Source organism: Rhinolophus sinicus, linkage group LG12 (genome assembly GCF_036562045.2).
Source record: "Rhinolophus sinicus isolate RSC01 linkage group LG12, ASM3656204v1, whole genome shotgun sequence".
In the NCBI taxonomy this organism is placed as follows: domain Eukaryota; kingdom Metazoa; phylum Chordata; class Mammalia; order Chiroptera; family Rhinolophidae; genus Rhinolophus; species Rhinolophus sinicus.
Window position 1 is genome coordinate 60,633,345 of NC_133761.1, and position 19,876 is coordinate 60,653,220.

General features: G+C 40.0%; 1 protein-coding gene across 1 annotated transcript in view; it reads left to right on the forward strand.

Moving 5' to 3' along the window:
* USH2A (usherin) overlaps positions 1–19,876 on the forward strand; it is a 582,349-nt gene that overhangs the window by 229,541 nt on the left and 332,932 nt on the right. The window contains exons 25-29 of the mRNA XM_074316330.1: positions 615–745; positions 1,977–2,250; positions 6,063–6,266; positions 6,393–6,473; positions 9,117–9,314. Coding sequence (XP_074172431.1) covers positions 615–745; positions 1,977–2,250; positions 6,063–6,266; positions 6,393–6,473; positions 9,117–9,314 — 888 coding nt within the window. The remainder of the gene's footprint in view (positions 1–614; positions 746–1,976; positions 2,251–6,062; positions 6,267–6,392; positions 6,474–9,116; positions 9,315–19,876) is intronic.

Sequence of the window (19,876 nt, forward strand, 5' to 3'; positions counted from 1 at the left end):
TCAGCTTTGTAATGGGGTATGTAGGTCATTAAGGAAAGCTAGAGAATATAACCACCATTATTGCCATTGCTCCGAAGGCTGCAGCAAAAGTGAGCTGCAGTGTCCCTGGCATGTGCCCACCTGCAGTCTCCGCCTGGCAGCCACCCAGGGTGAGGAAGCAGAGGGCAATATGGCAGCTTGGCAGACTTGGCTTGTCCTTCAAATAAAAGCCCACCTTTGCCTCCTACATTTATAACTAAGTTGGTCAGTTATTAAGTTGCTTAAACCACCTTCATTGTAGAAAACTAAATTCTAACATAATCTGTGCATTTTTTCTTTCTTTTCTTATCACTGTCATTGTTCAGAGTTTCTCTTAATACAACTCCTTATTGTTAATACTTATATAAAACAGCAATATTCTTAATTGTATCCATGATTGAAAGAGTAAATTGCTTCCCCTTGAAAGGTATATCAAGTTCTGCCACTTCTGCACCATTACAATGAGTATTTCTTAACATTGATTTGCATCTTCCTTTGTGAGAGATTTTCTCAATGTCAGTATATATCCTAAGGGGATCTTATGACCCCTTACAATGCTGGCACATGCTAACATGTACATATTCTTTTCTTTAAAGGGTTCCTGGAACTGGATCCATACACGTTTCATGGTGGAATGGACTTTGAGATTTCCTTTAAGTTCAGGACAGACCAACTGAATGGATTGCTTCTTTTCATTTACAACAAAGATGGACCTGATTTTCTTGCCGTATGTTAATTAATTGACTTAAATTTACTTTAAAATGGTCAGATCCAAGTTTAACTAAATGAGGTGTTAACATTGTAGTAAATTGGATTTTCTTGGTACCACTTTCTAAACCTATGAGCTTGTACGTGTCCCCATATCATTGGATATGTCAATCTCCTGCTTGGATGATCCCCCATGAAACTTATACAATTACTTGAAACCTTTCTGATTCCCAGGGGGCTCTCACTGTACACCATCCCAACGTTGCTATCGGTCACCCCACACACTTGCCTCTGCTATTAGATGGTGTCATCCGTGGGGACAGGGTTCATCTTAGAGCAGTGGGCTCATGGAACGTAGCAGGGGTCTTGGTGTTTATTAAATGAGTGGATAGATGAATGAGTAACTGCTTACCCGATGTACTGCTCAGAAAAGATATTTACACAGTAAAACTAATAATTTTTATCTGGAATTACTTAAATTGTTTCATTTGACATGACCTCACATGTTTAAGTATCTTATGGTCATTGATTTGATGTCTAACAAAATAAAAACATAGTAAGTAAAGTAATTACATCATGTAACATTTTGAAGGAAAACATATTGTAGGCATTTTCTTTACCATGAAAATTTGGTCATAATACATTCATATTAGAAAATGGTACCTCGACCTAAAAGACAACACGTAGAGGCAATGATGTTAGTTAGGGATTTAGAATAATGAAACTGAAATAGTGACTCAAAACACATTTTAAAAATTTGAAATTGAATTCACCGACCAATTAAAATAAGCTTAATCAGCATTGACATTTCATTTTCTTATTGTCTTGTCACATTTTCTCCCAAATTAAATTGATATGTGAAGTAGTATCTTTTCAATTTCTAAAAACTCAAAAATGGAATGATGGTTGAAACTGCTCTGCTCTCTTCATTGTCACATGTGCTAGAGTTTAGTCTTTACCTGTGTCGTACCCACCAGAAGTTTCTGCCTGCACAATGTTGCATCACATTGTGTAATCATTACCAGTGACGACTTTTTGTCAATACGACATTCTTCACCTCACTTATACGCTTGCAATGTACTTCATCACACACTGCTAAGCTTGGCTTAGAACAAAGTGGAACATGTTCACAGAGTGCTTTCAGGGAAACTTGTTGCTTTTCTTCAAGAAATTGGCATTCTACTCTCTCCCAAACGGCCCTTCCGCAGCCTTCTCATCTTCCTCTTCTCTTTTTGTCTTATGAAATGCAGACGGAACTGAAGAGTGGAATATTGAGCCTGCGGTTAAATACCAGTGTTACTTTTACACAAGTGGATCTATGGCTGGGGCTGTCCTACTGTGATGGAACGTGGAATACAGTGATCGTTAAAAAGGAAGGTCCCATCATAACAGCGAGTATGAATGGACTGATGGAACGTGTGTCGCAGTCGCGAGCCCAACCACTGGTGGTGGATTCCCCGGTCTATGTCGGGGGAGCCCCGCCCGAGCTGCAGGACATGTATGGACACCTGAGCTTGGAGCAAGGTAGGCCCCACCTGGAGGAATCCCCAAATCCATACAAGCCTGGTCCTGCCAGGTTGGGCGGTTCTGATTTCAAGATACAGCAGTGAATCAGGCTGAAAGCAACACCCAGGCACCCCTTTTCTGGAGAATTTGGAACTCTAAAAAAATCACAGAACACTTCTTCAAATAGTTTTTTTTTGCCCTTAAGAGTGTTCCCTCATACCTATTTATAATAAATATGTTAATGAGCATATTTATTTTAACATGTCTTCAGAAAATATAATTGTAGTTCACATATGTATGTGTATATATACACATATATGTATGTACACATACATACATATACATATGTATATGTGTGTACATGTATTTCTTCATATGGTTTCCTTGAAAACACGTGAACTTCTGGTACTTTTGAATACTGATCATTATACTTGCAGATTTAAAAAATAAACCAGGTCGGTGTACACAACTAGGAAAAATAACATTAAATTCACTTTTTTTCTTACATAAACACTAATCAGCTCCATTTCAATGGAGCTCTTTTGCAGTGAAGCACATGAAAAGGTGGGTTTAGTGGAATTCCAAAGGTACTTGTGAAAAATCTGTATGTTACTGATAATTAATAACCATCGAGGAAAGGAAAGGCTCATGAGTGTGTCTGACTTACCACTAAAACACGAATTTCACTCATAGAATGAATTTGAACATAATCAGAGAAAATAAAGCATGTTAACTTATAGCACTGAACTCATGTAGTGAGTTTGAATGTAATTAGATAAATCATTAATTTTGAAAGGCTAACAATAAATGGGTGCATGCTATGTGGCAGGCAGGGTTCTGAGAGCTTTCCATGAGAATATGTGAGTTGGTTCTTCATCACAAGTCCATGACTTGGGAATTATTACTGGTATCCCCGGTTTACAGACGAGGAAACTGAAGAGAACAGAGGAGAGGAACCTGCCCGAGGTCACATGACTGGTAAGCAGCTCACAAGCCCATGTGTTGGACTGTAACCTGGTGTTGCAGTCCCTTGTGTTACAATCAGGCTGAAACCTTGTGGCCACGGGTCACTGCTCCTTCTCTGTAAAGTGAGGGAAGCACAGAAGCTTCCAGCTTGAGACCCCACATGCGCCCAGGTAGAGAGGCCCTCTGCATATTTCAAAACCTATGCACTGTGAATGGTTAAAATTTCCACGAAGCAATCTTTGCCTCGTTGGTTAAGTACGTCAAGATTTAAATGCCTTTGACTAGAAAATATATGGCGAGTTCTAAGGAGACGTTTAGAAGGGTACGAGTGAGGAGTTAATGAATATCTGAGGTGTAAGACGGTAATGACATTTTCAAGGCACTTAAGATGTAACAGCAGCTGGAAATATTACATTCATATAAAGGCGTCTCCTGATTTTCAGGTTTCTGAGGTTAGAAAGAGCTTGAAAACCCTTTATATGAGCAAGATTACTTGGTCCTATTTACATCTAGCAGGAAAAAAACTGCCTGTCAAGCATTGTACTTCCAAACTCTACCGACACCCATCAGAGCACTATGGTAGTCCTGGAGACGTAGCTCACACTGGCATTGTAGGATGTTATCATCGAAGTTTATAACGTCAACATAAACCTGAGGGGGATAATTGAATCTACACTATGACAATCTGTGGTACTGAAATATATCTTATTTATGGGTGATACTAAATTTTTATCATTGCAGTATCAGCTCTATCAGTGGCTCTCAGCCTACTGATACAATAAGGAAGTGTAGTAGCTGAAACAAAATAAGAACTCAATAAACTTAGCTAGTATTAATTATTATTATTATTATTATTATTATTATTATTATCATCATCATTATTATCCAAGGTATACTAGAATGGCTAGAAAGGCTATTAAAGATGCATATTTTATGATCCCACCCCCTGAGATGCTAACTCAGATGCTGGGAGTGATACTGGTCAATATAAGTCACTGCATGGTCTATATAGTGATCAGGAGAATGGTTACACCGTAGCGGTGCTGCATGCAAGAAGTGAATTGCAATTCAAATGAATCGTGTTCACTTTGTGTTTTTCAGTCCATTATCAACAGTCTTAAAAATCTTTCTGTTTCTCACTTAGCACCTTTTTTCAGAAGCTCTGGTTTGTGATCATATTAGTGTTATTTTTTTTTAATCCGTTAATGTTGTAATTGTCCCTTGAATCAAATACCAGTTAATTTTCTTCTGTGTTTTGAAAATGCTGAACAACATACTCTGTCTACGATGTACCACCTCAGATCATGCCTTACAACAGTATTTCAATGTTTGCCAGAGCTCCCTTGCCACTTTTCGGTGTTTTGTGGGTAGGGAAACTAGGGCACAGAGAAGCTAGGCGACTCAGCTCTGTGCCATCAGACAATTACGGCTGGCGAGGAAATCAGAATTCTTCGCTTCTGCATTTTCAAGCAGATGCTTTTATGTGGCGTTTCACTGCTTTCAATTCAATTCACCCAACTTATTGGGTGTCTGCTGTGTGTTCGAGATAGACTAGCGGTATTGATCGGTAGGGCCTAAAGGGATGTGAATAATAGCAAAGGCATTTCTAAGGAAACGGGCTGCAACTTAATGTGTTAGGAGACATAGTAAGACGTCATATAAATGCTGGCGAGAACAATGTGGTCGCTGTTACTATTAACTTATTTTACCGGTGAGCGTTGTATTACGTTTTATTTCCAGTTTCTGCTGAGGTGCTTTAATGTTCAGTGTGTTGGGGACTTTTGAATTTGACAGTGTTTTGTTCAGAATACGTGAGTGAGTGATTGTGTGTGTTTGTGTGTGTGTGTGTGTGTGTGTGTGTTTTACAGCAATCTCAAACTCAGCCTGTTTGTCCCTTTTACAGTTCTGTGCACTTTCCTGAGAAAGAGTCCTGCCAAAACTCATTGAGCTGATGGTTGTTTGTACAAAATAAGGTGTAATTCAAAGCACCCGCTGGTCCCTGGCTGACTGGGTGCCCCATGGTTTTCTAACTAAAAAGCAGTGCCCACTCCACATCCATTCCCTCCATGTGCCGTGTTGTACTTCACAGACCTGTACGCACTGTGATCCGTCTGAAGTCAGCTAGCCCTCACGCACTCAGCTGAATTGGGTCCCTGTCAGGCTAACAGAAGCATAAAACTGGGGCCATTCTGTACATTGGAGGTTAAGGGACTCAGTGCCAATGGTCGAGCACAATCCCAGTTTCTGCGCCTGCCTGTTTAACTAGGACTTTGTTCTGTAGCTCTGAAATAATTATTACGGAATTCATGGCGACATCTCAGGATTCTAGCATATCTTGAAATTATATTCTCCCTCCTGCTATCCTGTCCGGGATCCTCAAAGGTCATTGCCCCCCAGTAATCTTGTTGAATAATTCTGCTACTTCAAATATTATCACTTCAGCACTGACCGAGAGAGAGAACTTAATGTTCTAGAATTGAGGGACATGTGGGCACCCTCCCGACCATAATGTGTAATTGTCTACATTTTATTTTCGGAGAATATACACAATGAGAAAATGTGCACCTAAAGAGGTACAATAAACACTTTCAATTGATTATAATTCAGTCGAATCGTAATTACCGACTTCTGTGTTTTTCAAAATAACAGAAATGTAAATGTTTTCTAGCATTGGCTTGTGACCACCTAGCCTGATAAAAAAGCAGGAGGAGGCAGAAGGGATTTCCCACATGAGACTTGAAAGTTTAAAAATTGTATCAAAAGCACCGCCAGCGCCTCATCAAAATGTAGTGCAGAGGGCAGAAATCCCTGGTCATGAGTGACTCAAGCCCTTTACGCGATGCTTATCTCTTACTGTTTGCTAGGTTTCGGCGGTTGCATGAAGGATGTTGCATTTGCACGGGGTGCTGCCGTTAACTTGGCATCTGTGTCCAGCGGTGCTGTCAGAGTCAATCTGGATGGATGCCTATCAACTGCCAGCCCCGTTAACTGCAGGGGGAATGACTCCATCCTGGTGTACCAGGGGCGAGAGCAGCGTGTGCAGGAGAGTGGTCTGCAGCCCTTCACAGGTACCGGGTGGGGGCTGTGAGTTACATGTCACAGCTCTCCTCCTCATCCCCTCTTCCGTCTCAGCCAGCCCACACCCGTCTACCTGACTAAGAGTTTATTCTCTCTGCTTCTTCTTTCCACCTAAGAATACCTGTATCGAGTGATAGCCTCACACGAAGGAGGTTCTGTACACAGCGATTGGAGTCGGGGACGGACAACAGGAGAAGGTGAGTGTTGTTGTAAAATGTGTGTGTGTACCCACGTGTCCATGCTTGTGCATACAGGTGTGTGCATGCAAAGGAAAGAAAACACTGCTACCCAGAAGCAGGGAGTTCTTAGGCTTGCAGTCTCCTGACAGAGTACGCCTTGGTTTGCAAATTCATCTGCCGTGGCTAAAATGCTTAGTAGATGAGCGCTTTTCATGTTTCAAACATTTAATAAGTATTTGCTCAGCCCTGGTTCTTTCCTCTTCAGAGGAAGAAAGAAGTTCATGTTGTCTTAAGAATTTCATAGGCCTGTACTTACAGTCATATATCTAAGGACAGGGAACCCTTATAGACTACATAGACTCCCCCCCGCCCCCTCCCAAGAAGCTAAAATCAGGATCACCATTAGATGAGGGAGGCATCATCTTGCCTCCCTTGTGCAGAGAGTGTATTTGCGGCCTGCACCCTGGTTGACGGCAGATGTGTCTTTTATCACATCAGGCCAGATGTTTGCTGTGGTGTGGACTCTTAGGATCTCAGGATGATTCTCCCAGGACAGTAACTGTTCATTGGTCTGATGTTCTTGAATTGGAGGGGAAACGATTAGGAGATAAAATACGTTAGGTCTCATCTCAGACAACTGATTTATAATTGCTTTCTGCTTCGGACAGTGATCAAAAAAATCTTTTCACATAATGTCACAGGAAGGCATTCATCACAAAAAGTTGTGTGAATCAGTAACCTTCTACCATTTTGGGTCAAATATCTGTCATAAAGGCAAATGCATTTCCATATGATTGCCACTTTATGTCTGTTAAAGTTTATCCTTAGCAAATCACAATTTATCTTAAGATATGTCTTTCATCAAGAGTCTCTCATAGTTTTTTTTTGTTTTGTTTTTCCTTTAATCAACAAGGGGTTGCTAACCCAAGCATCCTTTGAGGAGTCTTGCTAATCTAAAAGATAATTAAATCGTGAAATGGGTTACTGAGAATGATTTTCCAAGGTCTCTGCCAACAGATTTTCTACAAGAGGACAGCTTGACACTGTTCCAGGATGACTTAAGTGATCATCTATTTATATAGATAAAACGATGAATTGAATGATCTTTTAAATTCCTTTTCTGATGTCAGAGCCAGGTGAAAGCTCTGATATAAAATATTCATTTGTTACTGGCACATCCACTGCCCCTATTTCTCATTCCTCTGCTTCATTAACAAATACACTATAAAGTCTGCTTTCAGTCTAATTCAGCAACATAAATAGGTGTCTGGAAAGTGTGTCGCTCACATAGCTTCCTAGTCCCCACTTTGAGTGCCACCGAGAACGTATGCCAGTAGTGCTCGAATTTATAGCAATGATCTGACCACCAGGTCTTATGCCATAAATTCATATTTACAGTCTGACCACAACACTGAGCAGCTACATACTCCCCAGGGTGGGAGAATAATTGCACTATTTAATTATTTTTGAGTCAGTTTTGCTCTGTCCCTTATGAGAAGACCATCTGTTAGACAGTACTGTACTTTGCCCTGTACCACATTTCAGAACTAATAAAATCAGCATCACTCCCATTGTCCCTTTACTGGCAACTCCATCATGTGGCCCAGGCGTTTTCCAGGGGCGCCCGCCTGTGGTGTTTTAACTGCTCAGTGGTTCTCCATGCCTGTGTTTCCTCTCCTCTTTTATGTCCGTTTTGTTGCCTTTGAAGCTGTCCTATTTTACTGGTCTGAACAGTGAAGTCACGAGAGGAGGATGTTTGATGTGGGAAAACCAGAATGGTCACCCCTCGCCAGGGCTCAGGAGTCCACCAGCAGTTAGAGCAGGTCTCTCATCCATCACCCTGCCAGGGACTTCCTTGGGCTTTTCTCCGTGTCTCCGGTGCAGTCAGCTGTGAGGAAGTTGTGACTGATCAGAACCATAGAGATAGCTGATAAATAGTTAAAGGTATGGATTTTTAAAATTAGGAGGCACAGCTTGCAAGCGAGGTTTTGCAGTTCTTCAAACTTCCTCATTTTGTGTTAGTTACTGTTTTGTGATACTCTGAAGGAAACGTCCCTGAAAATGGTTTTGTATAATCTCAAGGGCACCAGCTTTTCTACCCCTAAAATGCAATTAGCAATGTATCCCATATATCATATCTGGTAGAACTTCACTTTTTTTAAATTAATTTGAAGAACAATTGAATTTGGAAAATGAGATCAGACAGTCAAGTATAATACAATCACACTTGTGATATTTTTTGGCTAATACATGGAAGATATAAAAGTGTCAAAACCAGTACGTATAATAACACTCTAATTATCTTGCTTCAAAGGGGGACATCATTACATTGTTTGAACTTGTTATCTGCCTACCATCCACCTCCTCCTTTATGAGTGATGTTTAAAACATGTCGGATACATTAAATGTTTTGGGGAAACCTGGACTAGACTTGAAAGAACGTTATGTCGATGGAGTTTTGATGGTTTTGAAATATTGCTTCAACTGAATGGCTGAAGATGTGCAGTCATATTAAATCAATGCTGAAAAGTTACAACTCTAATAAATTGTATTTATGCTAATGGTCGAGTCTGATTTACTGTGGCCATTAAAAGTGAAGAATGGGGCAATCGTCTTCTCAGAACTGCCATTTTCTCTGTTTTCTCTTTTCTTCCTTCACAGTCCCACCAAGTGTGCCAGCTCCCTCAAGGGTCCGCGGCATAAACGGGTACAGCATTGAAGTGACCTGGGAGGAGCCTGCTGTGGTTAGGGGTGTCATCGAGAAGTACATTCTACAAGCCTACAGCCAGGACGGCAACCTCCGTGTACCCCACACGCCCGCTGCCTCTTCTGAGTTTGTCAATACCAACACTCTCACAGGTATGCCGGTTCCTTAAGGGAGTAAATCATGTTCATTGTCTTTTTGTTTTGATTTTAAGTAAAAAACATTCTTCAAGGTTTTGGTTTTGGTTTTTGTTTACCAAAGATATTAAACATTCATATATTTGGCCTGATTAAAGACAGCAAGAACCATCCAATGATATGTAAGCCTGCATCCACCCAGGATGAAAAGAATAATTCTACAATACTATGGGCTTTCATAGATAGCATCATTACAAGGTTGATATTCTCTCATCGCCAAAAGATTAGGTCACATGGGGCTATAAACCTTCAAACTCTATAGACGTCTTTTAGGGATCCTGGGTACACATGTAGCAGAAGCATATCTATTTCACCTTGCAAAAAGTTACTCTTTGGGACTAGCCCAAGTTCACAGCACCATTATTTATTGTAAAATGGTCGATTAAACCTAATTATGTCATGATAGAGGAGTGTTACAGCACCAGCGGTTTGACAGGCAAACCAGTGAATCGATTTCTCATAGGGCACCATGAGCGGAGGGATCATACCTACGCTCATAACCCACCCGTCCCATGTGTAGTCCAGAACATGTGTGAGTGCAGTACAAAGCCGTTCGCAGCTTCAGGAAATGTTAAAGCACATTTCAGTGGAAAGTCACATTTAAGCCTTTGACCAAAAACAGAAAAATGCATCAACACATTTGATAGAAATGATTGTTTTCCTCTGTCAACGCATTTTATAACTTGGGGATTTTAGAGTACCCTTAATTATGTCTCTAAGATAGGTATTGGTCAACCCTTCAAGCCGTCCTTTTGTAGACTCCTTAAACTCTACAGCCCAAATATATAAGCCATTTTATAAAATCTCCTATCTCCAACTTCCTTCATCACTCTTTGAACCACCTGATAAAACGGCAATTTGATTCGGTCCACAGTTTCCATTGCCCACACTGCGCATTACAAATAAGTGAGTTGGGGGTGGGGAGAAAGTAGTTTATCACTAAAAATTCTCAATCTCCATCTTCCAAATGTGCTCAGTAATGACACAAGTCCGGCCACATTTCTGCAATAAGCTGCTTCTCCCATTCTTCTCATTAAGTAGTTTGTTTTTCTCAACTACCTAAACAATAGCCTCCCTTCCTTATCCCTTTCAGTGGATAGGCTTATATACTAGGTCATCTTCAACGCCAGAGAAGAAACAGAATCTGTCGTGTAGGACTTCCGTCGCTTTCTCGCTACCAAGTATATACAGTGATTGCATTTTTCTGACTGATAGGGTTGGTATTAGGGATTCAATGAATTACTGCATGCTAATACATTTAAAATCATTTTTAGCACACAATGGGGCATTTGCCATCACCATTATTTTCATTTTTATTTTTCACTTTTCTCTCTTTTTTCATTCCTGTTTTTACAGAGCTTCCGTTATCCTATCAAAAATAGAACCTTCAAAAGCCCTCCGGGCCCAGCTTTTCCTGCCTATTCCCAGGTGTGACTGTGGTCTCTCTTCCTCTCACTTACGTTGTCCACCTGTCTGTCCACTGTGATGATTCACAAAATGTGGCCAAGACATCAGCACCAATGCCTCTCACCCTATTAGTGATGTCGGTTCTCCAGCCCCACCACCTTGCTGAACTAGAACCCATGGGGCAGGACTCAGCACTCCTTGTTGTAACGAACCCTCCTCCGCTGATTCCGAGGTGTGCCCACGTTTGAGAACCACTGTTCACCTGGATTCTCCCCAGTATCCTTCGGTCTCTGTCTAATCTGTCACCTCATTACTCCAGGTTTCAAACCAGGTATGTGCACTCTTAGATGTTCCTGCAGACCATGCCAAGCTCTGTACACAAGACTGGTGTACAGGGAGAAGATAATTAGAGAACCATCGACCAATAGTTACTTATTTTGATATACTCGGTCTGCCAAAAACTAAGGAAAAGGTCTCAACTTTAATGCAAGTTTGTCAGTTTCTCTTTGGGAAGCTTGCTTTTTGCTTCTATTTCTCTTTTGCTTATTGACATTCATTATTTATATTTTAACCTTTGACGTCACATTGTTTTATGTATATCTCGGTAAATAGAACCTAGTTTGATTTAGTTTCATACTCGACTAGAAGTTCTCTGTATTTCAGTAGGAGTGTTTAACTCATTCGTATTTGTTTTTATAATTTATACAGATGTTCTTATTTCTGCAATCATGTCTCACACTTTCCAGTTTTGTTTGTTATTGGTTTTTAATGAATTTTGGCTGTCCCTTGATTGTATGTTGTTGCCTATATGGACTACAAATTCTTTAACTGTTTCCCACCCCACCCCCTGCCCCGGTGGTGTGGTTCAAGTCACATCTGCTGCTCACAGTTGTGAGAGGAGCAGGTTTGAGCATACACTGAAGGTAGTCTTAAAAACTATGGAGAATGCTGGTATTGTTAGGTGGACTTTTTTTTTTTTTTTTTTTTTTTTTTTCAGAATATTGAAGAGGGGGTATGAATGGAGAGACACCAAAGCACCTTGAATCATGATCATAGTCATAGAAGTTCACAGTAAAGAAAAAAGAACATTAGATGGGGGGATGGGAGGGGTGAAAAAGTAAACAGCCAGGAAGTTGGATTTGGTGTTGTCAGTGGTGTGAAGACTGGCGGGGGCTGCTGCTTTGCCAGTTGGTTGAGATAACGAGGTACCAAGACAGAGGGAAATAGGTAAAGTAGACCGAGAGCAAACTGCTCTTGATCTTGAAAGTAATCCTCCTTGAGCATTTCTGAGTTCACTGTTGTTGAGATTTGAATGTTTTAGTTGTCCGAGTAGCATTTATTTGAATGAAACAATGCTGGTACTGTTTGCACAAGGCAATTTAGCTTTATTGGTTCACATAAGGTTAAACACTGTTCAGAAATGTATTGGTTTCCTTTTTGTTTTTGTCTGTTATACAGCAATTCTTTCATTCTTCGGCTCTGGGTCTTTGCCTTGGAAAGTTTGGTATCGCTTATATGATTATTACTTCTGACGAGAAAGCAGTTTTTCACATTTTCTAATTCTTCCCAGTTTGTCCTAATTTTTTTAGTAGCTCAGAGCACTGCTTGTAAAGTCAAATCAACCCAGGTTCAAATCCAAGCTATGTCACTTGTTAGCTGTGTGAGCTCAAGCAAACTTAAAAACAATCCCTGTACCAGAAGTTCCTTTTATAGAAATTGGGTATACAAACCTCCTTTAGGTTATAGGTTTGTTATGAAGATGAAAACTGAATTATCTACACAGACTGTTCAGCTCAGAAACAAGCACATAGTAAGTATCCATTGAATCAGTTATCTTTATACGATGTAGTCTCTGAATTCTCGGCTATTCCTTCATAATTATTCCCCTTTAATTTCCTGATTTTTGCATTGTTGGTTCTTGGAGCCTTTTAAGACATTTTTAAAATTCTTCTATGTCAGTCTTGTATACAACTTAGCATTTGTTTCTCATCTCATCCAATTCACTTTGATTTCTGCCTCCCTCTCAATAGTCTCATGTTTCACCTCTTTACTGTTTACCTTCTGCCTCTTGTTTAATGGATTCCAAGTTGCTGTAGATCTTATTGGTAGCTTGAAACTGATGGTTTTTAAACTTTACGTGATTCCTGAGTCAAGTCCTCCCCAGTGCATGATGGTGTTTTATAATTTGAGGGCTGTGTTCTCTTCTTCCTTCGAGTTACATATGTTTTCCCCATGGTCTAAACACACCCCTGCACCCCCACTGTGGCTAAATGTGGCTGCAGCCCTGCTTCTACAGTTCAGTCAACCCTTCCCTAAACTTATCTTCAGGCTGAGTTTTGCTCAGGAAAATTAAGCCATTTTCAAATGATATTACTGGGCACCTAATTGTTGTTGTTAATAAAAACCTTCACTGGGGTTGTGATGGGGTCAGTTGAAGTAGGTTTCTGTTGGCCTCAGAGCAATCTGTCAACCTCAGCTCCTTTTTGCCCAGTGTTTGGAGAAGGGGGTGCTGAGGCTCATGGGCATGCTGTACCCAACTCCAGATTCGGTTTGCCCTGGGCTCTCCTTCAAGTGTCCATTTGTCTTTGCCCGGAGTCCTTCCAGGTATTTCTAAACTTTTGGCCATTTCATTGGGATTCTTACAAGGCAATAGTTTTAAACTGTGGTGCAAACTGAGCCAGCTGGGAGCTTCAATAAATGCTGATGCCTGGGCACCACCTACAGTGTCTGATTTTTCAGTCTGGAATGCAGCCTGGTATTTTTAAAGTGTCTGCAGGTACATTTGTCATGCAGCCAGCACTGGGAAACTCTGGGAAAAAGAGGGTTCTAACCAGTGATCGAGTCAGTTTTACCCAGAATTCTTTGGACAACTTCCACCTCCCAACTGAAACTTAAAAATGTCAGATGAAAAAAGTGAAATGTCTCTCTGAAAATAAGATATGAAAAATAGGAAGACAAAATCAGCAAAGGAGAATTATAGACAACAAAATTAAGTGAAATGATTATTGGGAAGAATCATTATGGTCAGGCTTAACAAAATGCAGAAAACCGAAGGGGGGAAAAATGAGTACTAACTAAGGGGACAGAAAGAATGGAATAGTGAGACAGAATATTTACCATTAATGAATTTGGCTACCAGAAGATTAAATGGGATAAACCCCAGTAGCATGGAAAGTCTGAGGATTGACAGCCCCACTTAGGAGCAAGTGGGTCCCTCTGGGCTTCAGGGTCTAGGTTCTGTGCTCGCCTAAGGCCCACATTCAGAGCTGGGAGTTCTTGAAAGTTCATTTCCTCTGCTGGAGCCCGTGGGTGGAAAGCCCGCAGCCAGCACTGCAGTGTTGCAAAGGGCGCCAATGAACTCTGTAGCTCTCGCTGATTGTCCCTCCAGCCCTGTTAACAGGCAAAGCTGCTGCTCAGCGACAGTCCTGCCGTTGCCCTTGCGTCCAAGGGCTGCTCCCAACGCGACTTCACAACTGGATTTGAGATTACATCAAGAATGAGTGGATTCAACTATTTGCACGAATCCAGTTTTTTTTATTCCTTAAAATGTTTAAACCTGTAAATTTAATTATCAGCATAATTCATAGAGAAACTAGTATAGTGCTAGGGATATCATTGGTGCACAGAAGATATTTTCTCAATGTTATTGTTGTATCACATTGAGCAAAAGTCTAGGAGTTATATTTCTTACTGAAATAGAATAATAGATAATTACAATCATATTTATTATTCACTATAGTTCAGCAGAAGAACCAATAACAATCTTCCTGGTGACCCAAATGAATCTGAATTTATGTAGAAAAAGGAATGGAAGACATTTGAATTTATAATGCCCTTGGATCATAGAGCAGCTGCTGTGAAAACTGGCTCAGTCTTCATCTGCAGTAAACATTAGTCTTCTACCTGAAGAAAGTGGCTTATGTTCTGAAAACGTTTCTCACTCTTCTCTCTCTCCCAGAGTTAGTAGTAATAATAATTATCAGCTCAACTGGTCATGAGGTGATTTCTGGAATGCTTAAATGATGCACATTCCTGGGCTCCACATAAGACTCTGTATATTTGAGCTAAGATTTGGAAATCTTCCTTTTACCAAGTTATCCAGTTGATTCTCTTGCAAAAGGTCCATGGCCCACATACAGGAAACTACTGGGGTGATGTGAGATCATCTTTTACCTGTTGGGCTTGATTTCTCCCCGCTTGATTTGTTTCTTCCCCTTGTTCCAACTGCATTAGTTTTGTGGGCAGAACAATACTAAGACAAGTGAAGAAACAGAAGCAGTGGAAGTAGGGCTCGGCCATTAAGGGCAGTTTTCTGAAAGTTGCCAGTGGTAGGAAGTGAGAATTATTGGGGTTCTTGGTAAGCTACAGATTCTGATTCAGTAGGTCGGGGGATGTGGGATGAGAGTCTGCATTTGTATGAAGGCCAGCCCTTCCCCTCCTCCATCCCATGATACTCAGTAGAAAGGCCAGGAGCTCACTGTTTTTACAGGAAATGCAAAATGCCCTTTCATAAGGGTTCTTTTCCCTTACACCTGACCTTGAAACTTAACCCCAGCCATCAGTCCATCAGTAAGTCTCCATGTGTATGCATATGTACGCATGTACATATTTATGTTATATATAACATACACTATTATTATGTTGATTTACCTGAGAAGCCTGCAGAGAGACGGCTGTAATAACAACTTCAGTACTATGCAATTTTGTTTTCTACTCCACTGAGAATTTTTGCTCCATAGTTGTTAAAATTGCCTGTGGGTGCTCTGTGCACACCTGACTTATTTCTTTATTAGACAATAAGCTCCTGGAGGACAAATGTGTTTCATATTTAAGTCTTGTTCAGTACTCTGCTCAAGATAAGTGATCAGTACACTTTTCTTGAATGAAGGCATAGACAAAGGAAAAATTGCAGCTTTCTGTTGCTCACCTGGTAGTTAATATAATGTTAATATTGTCTTATCCTGCTGAGTATTGAACTACTGGTTCTTACTCAAGACTTAGCAGTGCCGCGGTTCTCTAATTTTATGAAACAATATACAGAACCATGATAACTTAAATATATATTTGGAACTTAATATACATATTCCCAGTGGAAAAAAAAGCAAGTTGGTAGGGTGAAAAGAATCTAAATATGAGTTCCAAAACTTATACCTTATAATGGAATTCAAGCACTGTATAGATGGAATTAAAAATAATGGAAGCCAGTATGGCCATGATGATAATTACACAGAGCAGAAAATACTTATTTATTAAAAACAACATTGTATCCTGTATTTCAGGCTTGTGCTACATCCTACCTTTTCAATCTACTTTCTTTGTTGCTACCTTTTTTTTATTGTAGTAAATAAAATACATGTGATAAGCAGTCTGCTTTTATGCCATCAAAATATAGTCTGAGCATTCCCTCTAAAGTATAATAGTGTGTAAAAATATTAACATTTTATGGGGCTAAAACAGTGAAGAACACTTGTTCATTTTAAATTAATTGCACTTGCGAGACAGAGACCACAAAACAACAGTGACTTAAGCAAGATTAAGTTTTTCTGTTTCTCCAGTAACAGAAGTTCACTCGTCAGTGCAGAGGTGGGATGGTCTCAGTGTGAGGGACACGTACATTGGATCTTTCTCCTATGTCATCCTTAGGGGCAAGGCTTCTGCCTCATGGTCCAACATGGCTGCTTGAGCTGCAGCCATCCAGCTAGGTTTCCATTCAATGGGAAGTAGGAGTGTTTGAAGAAGGATGTACACATTGTCCTGAAAGCCATATTTCAAAAGTCCTTCTTCCATTCATGGTTACATTCTGTGGTCAGAACTTAGACACATGGCTGTACCTCTCTGCTGGAAATGCTGGGAAATGCTCTTCAGATCCAAAGTGGCCATGGCCCAGATTAAAAAAAAAAAAAAAAAGTTTTATTTTTACTGTGGAAGAATATGTAATAAAAGGGCACTGTCTGGTCTCTACCACAATAGGCCAACATCAGAAGTCAATTGGAAAAATTCATTTTAATGATATTAAAACATGAATTTTGAAGAAAGCTACCATTTTTATAGTACTTCATAAATTAATATTTCATATTTGTAGTTTATTCCAAACTCTTTCTTGACATGTAAATCTTAAAAGAAATTGGTCTGAAAAAAATCCACAGGGCAAAAATATGGCCTGTGACATAAATAGTAAAAATAGAAATGATGTCATGTTCCTGCTTAGCTAATGTAGGAGAATTTCATTAGGTGATGTAGTGTTGATGAGTTAATAGCTTTGTCTGACTCTCCTGAATGTACAATGCGCCTGAGCTACTTGTGTGCTGTGAAATATCAGATAGGGCTTTTTACAAGTTACTCACTTTATTATGTGCAGTGAGAATTTGCAGTGAAGGATGTAGATTTCTTTTTGGTAACATGTTGTACCATGGTTAGAAATGATAGTAATACATACATTTTGCTGTATAGTGACACTCAACTAGGCATGTTTGTAATGGTAGTGTGTTTGATATAAATATGGCAAGGTTACCAATGAGATGTGGTAAAGGAATAGTCACTCCAAATTTTCTGTTTTCTAACTTTTATGACCTTTTTATATTTGTATTGTATTTGGAACAAATAAAAAACATCATATATATATATATGATACACACACACACACACACACACACACACACACATATATATAATATAGAGAGTGCCAAAAAATGTATATGCATTTTAAGAAAGAAAAACTGTGTTTAATTGTTAATACTGAATATATACTGACAACAAAAGATGAATACGAGTCACGTTTGACGTCTGCAATGACAAGAGGTACTCAAAGTGGTTCCCGTCAGTGTCCAGACATTTCTGATGATGGCAAAAACTACTGCTTGAGCAATGTTAACCAAAGCCACCACTTGTGCACATTTTTTGGCACCCCCAGTATATTATAATAAAATATAATATGTACATATTTGTGTGTGTGTGTGTGTATTCATTGTTACACTCAGTAACGCACATACACACTGGTACAGCATTTCTATGAATCAGTTGTTTCTGTAAGAGGATATTATAGGCATACATACTTGCCCATTGGAGGGATAAACATGCTGCTTTCTGTTTGTGCACAATAGATTTCAGTAATAAATTAGAACCTTTTAACATATTCTAAGGTGTATTTTTTTATTTTTTAGAAAAGTAATTGCTATAAAAAGCTTACAATTATTTTAGTAACGTTTCTTCAACCCGCCTTTTTTCTTCTAGTAGAACTGGGGCATAGGGTGAATGGCAGGGTTGGTGATCTTGGAGTCAGGAGCAGTTTCTAACCTGGGCTCAGCTGCTGGACTTGAGATGCGTGTGACGCTCTGTTCAACAGCAGCTCGCTCTGTACGATGGGAGGAGAGAACTGGGGGCCTTTAGCAGAGAACACAGGTCTCTGATTAGTAAGGGAGGCTTTCATTCCCCCTTGCTCTCCTTTCCTCCTGTCTCCTTGCCTGCCTCATGCTTAGTAGAGTCCAGTCTTTTCTTGGAGTGTTCTGATTTCAGTGTCAGCCTTTTGTGTGAGATAAAGAGTTAACATCACTGGCTGGATTCGGCCCTATTGCAGAATTAGAATGAAAATGACAAACTCTGTAGTTCCTGCTAGGAAGTCATGGATTCGAACTCTGAGGGTAGATGTAAGTCTGCTGAGAGAATTGTAAGTGGATAATAATGCCTTGAGGTCAATTAAAATCACTGTTTAAACTATTCTTTAGAACTGAGATTAGACCCTATGTTTTATAAAGAAAATAGAAGAACACCACACGTTTTTATTGTCTATCTGTAAGCATCAAAATCTGTTTAGTCTTTGATCCAAGGTATATGATTCTCTTCACTCCCTACTATAAGATTTGAAGACTATCAGAAAGTCCATTTGAAGGAAATTAAGTATACAAAAAAATGGTTTTAGAGTTTTTAAAGGATTATCGTAGATTTGGGGTAAGTGCATTTAATTCTCCACCTTTGGTTAAAATAAAAGTTGACTCCCATTTTATAAATATTAGAGATCCTTATTTTCACTTCCAATATTACCAAAAACACGAAATGAATTCTATCTTCTTAGGCTACTAAGACTCAGAGGAGAAGCATCCGGGTGTGTTTCCAGATCTTGGTTAGACCATTAAATTTTCATCCATATTTAACAAATGTCATTATTCAGTTTCATGGGGTCACTGTGTCAAAATGTCTGTGTTAGAACTTTAATTTATTTTCCGAGGTTCCTTTAAGTGGGCAGAAAGCATGGCCCGTTGGATTGATTTACTCTCTTGAATCCATCCATTGCATTGGTTTGCAGCTCAAAACTTAAAAATTAGGATTTAGCAGCTCTGCAGCAGAATTCTGAGCCAGGAAAGCCTCCTTCTCTTCTGCTTTCCTCCTTCTCCTGGCTGATTTTCCTTTAAAAAGTGGGTTCTTCCATTCTGTCTCCAGGTAGCAGCTCTGCCTGTGTGGTATCCCTTACCAGATGGCCCTCTCAATAAATGCCTTGCTCGTGCCCACCCTCACTTTCTTGATCCAAATGTGAAATGCCAGCAAATAAATAAGAGCATTGTACTCTGAGGAGTTCTCCTGAGATGGAGGAAAGCCCTGGGGAGAGGAAGCTAGAAACAGCTTTTCTGTTTACTGTGACTGCTCCTAATTACTGGCCAGTAGGTAGAAGACACTGTTTAGATATCAAATGTAAAGGCGTGTGTGTGTGAGTGTGTGTGTGAGAGAGAGAGAGAGAGAGAGAGAGAGAGAGAGAGAGAGAGAGAGAGAGAGCATTCTCCCTAGTATTCCAAATGCCTTTGATGGCATGAAAATGCTCTTGGGTTGTAAGAGTCCATTTGAAATACTGAGCATGATCTTTGTGAGGCTACCATAGACTTTGGACCGGGGTCGATTGTTGTGTGCACGTTTCACCACCAGACTAAAAGTGCAGCAGAAATGAGTTGGTAATGAGAGCAGAGCCGCCAGTTCTTTAATTGAATTAAAAGCTGGGTGACATCAATGCAGACACCTGTCCAATTACAGACAGGCCAAGGTGTTTACCATCGCTGTACCAGCGATTCGAAGATGACAGAAATATTTCCGCCCACAGATTAGCATAATGAAGGCGAACAGATTACAGT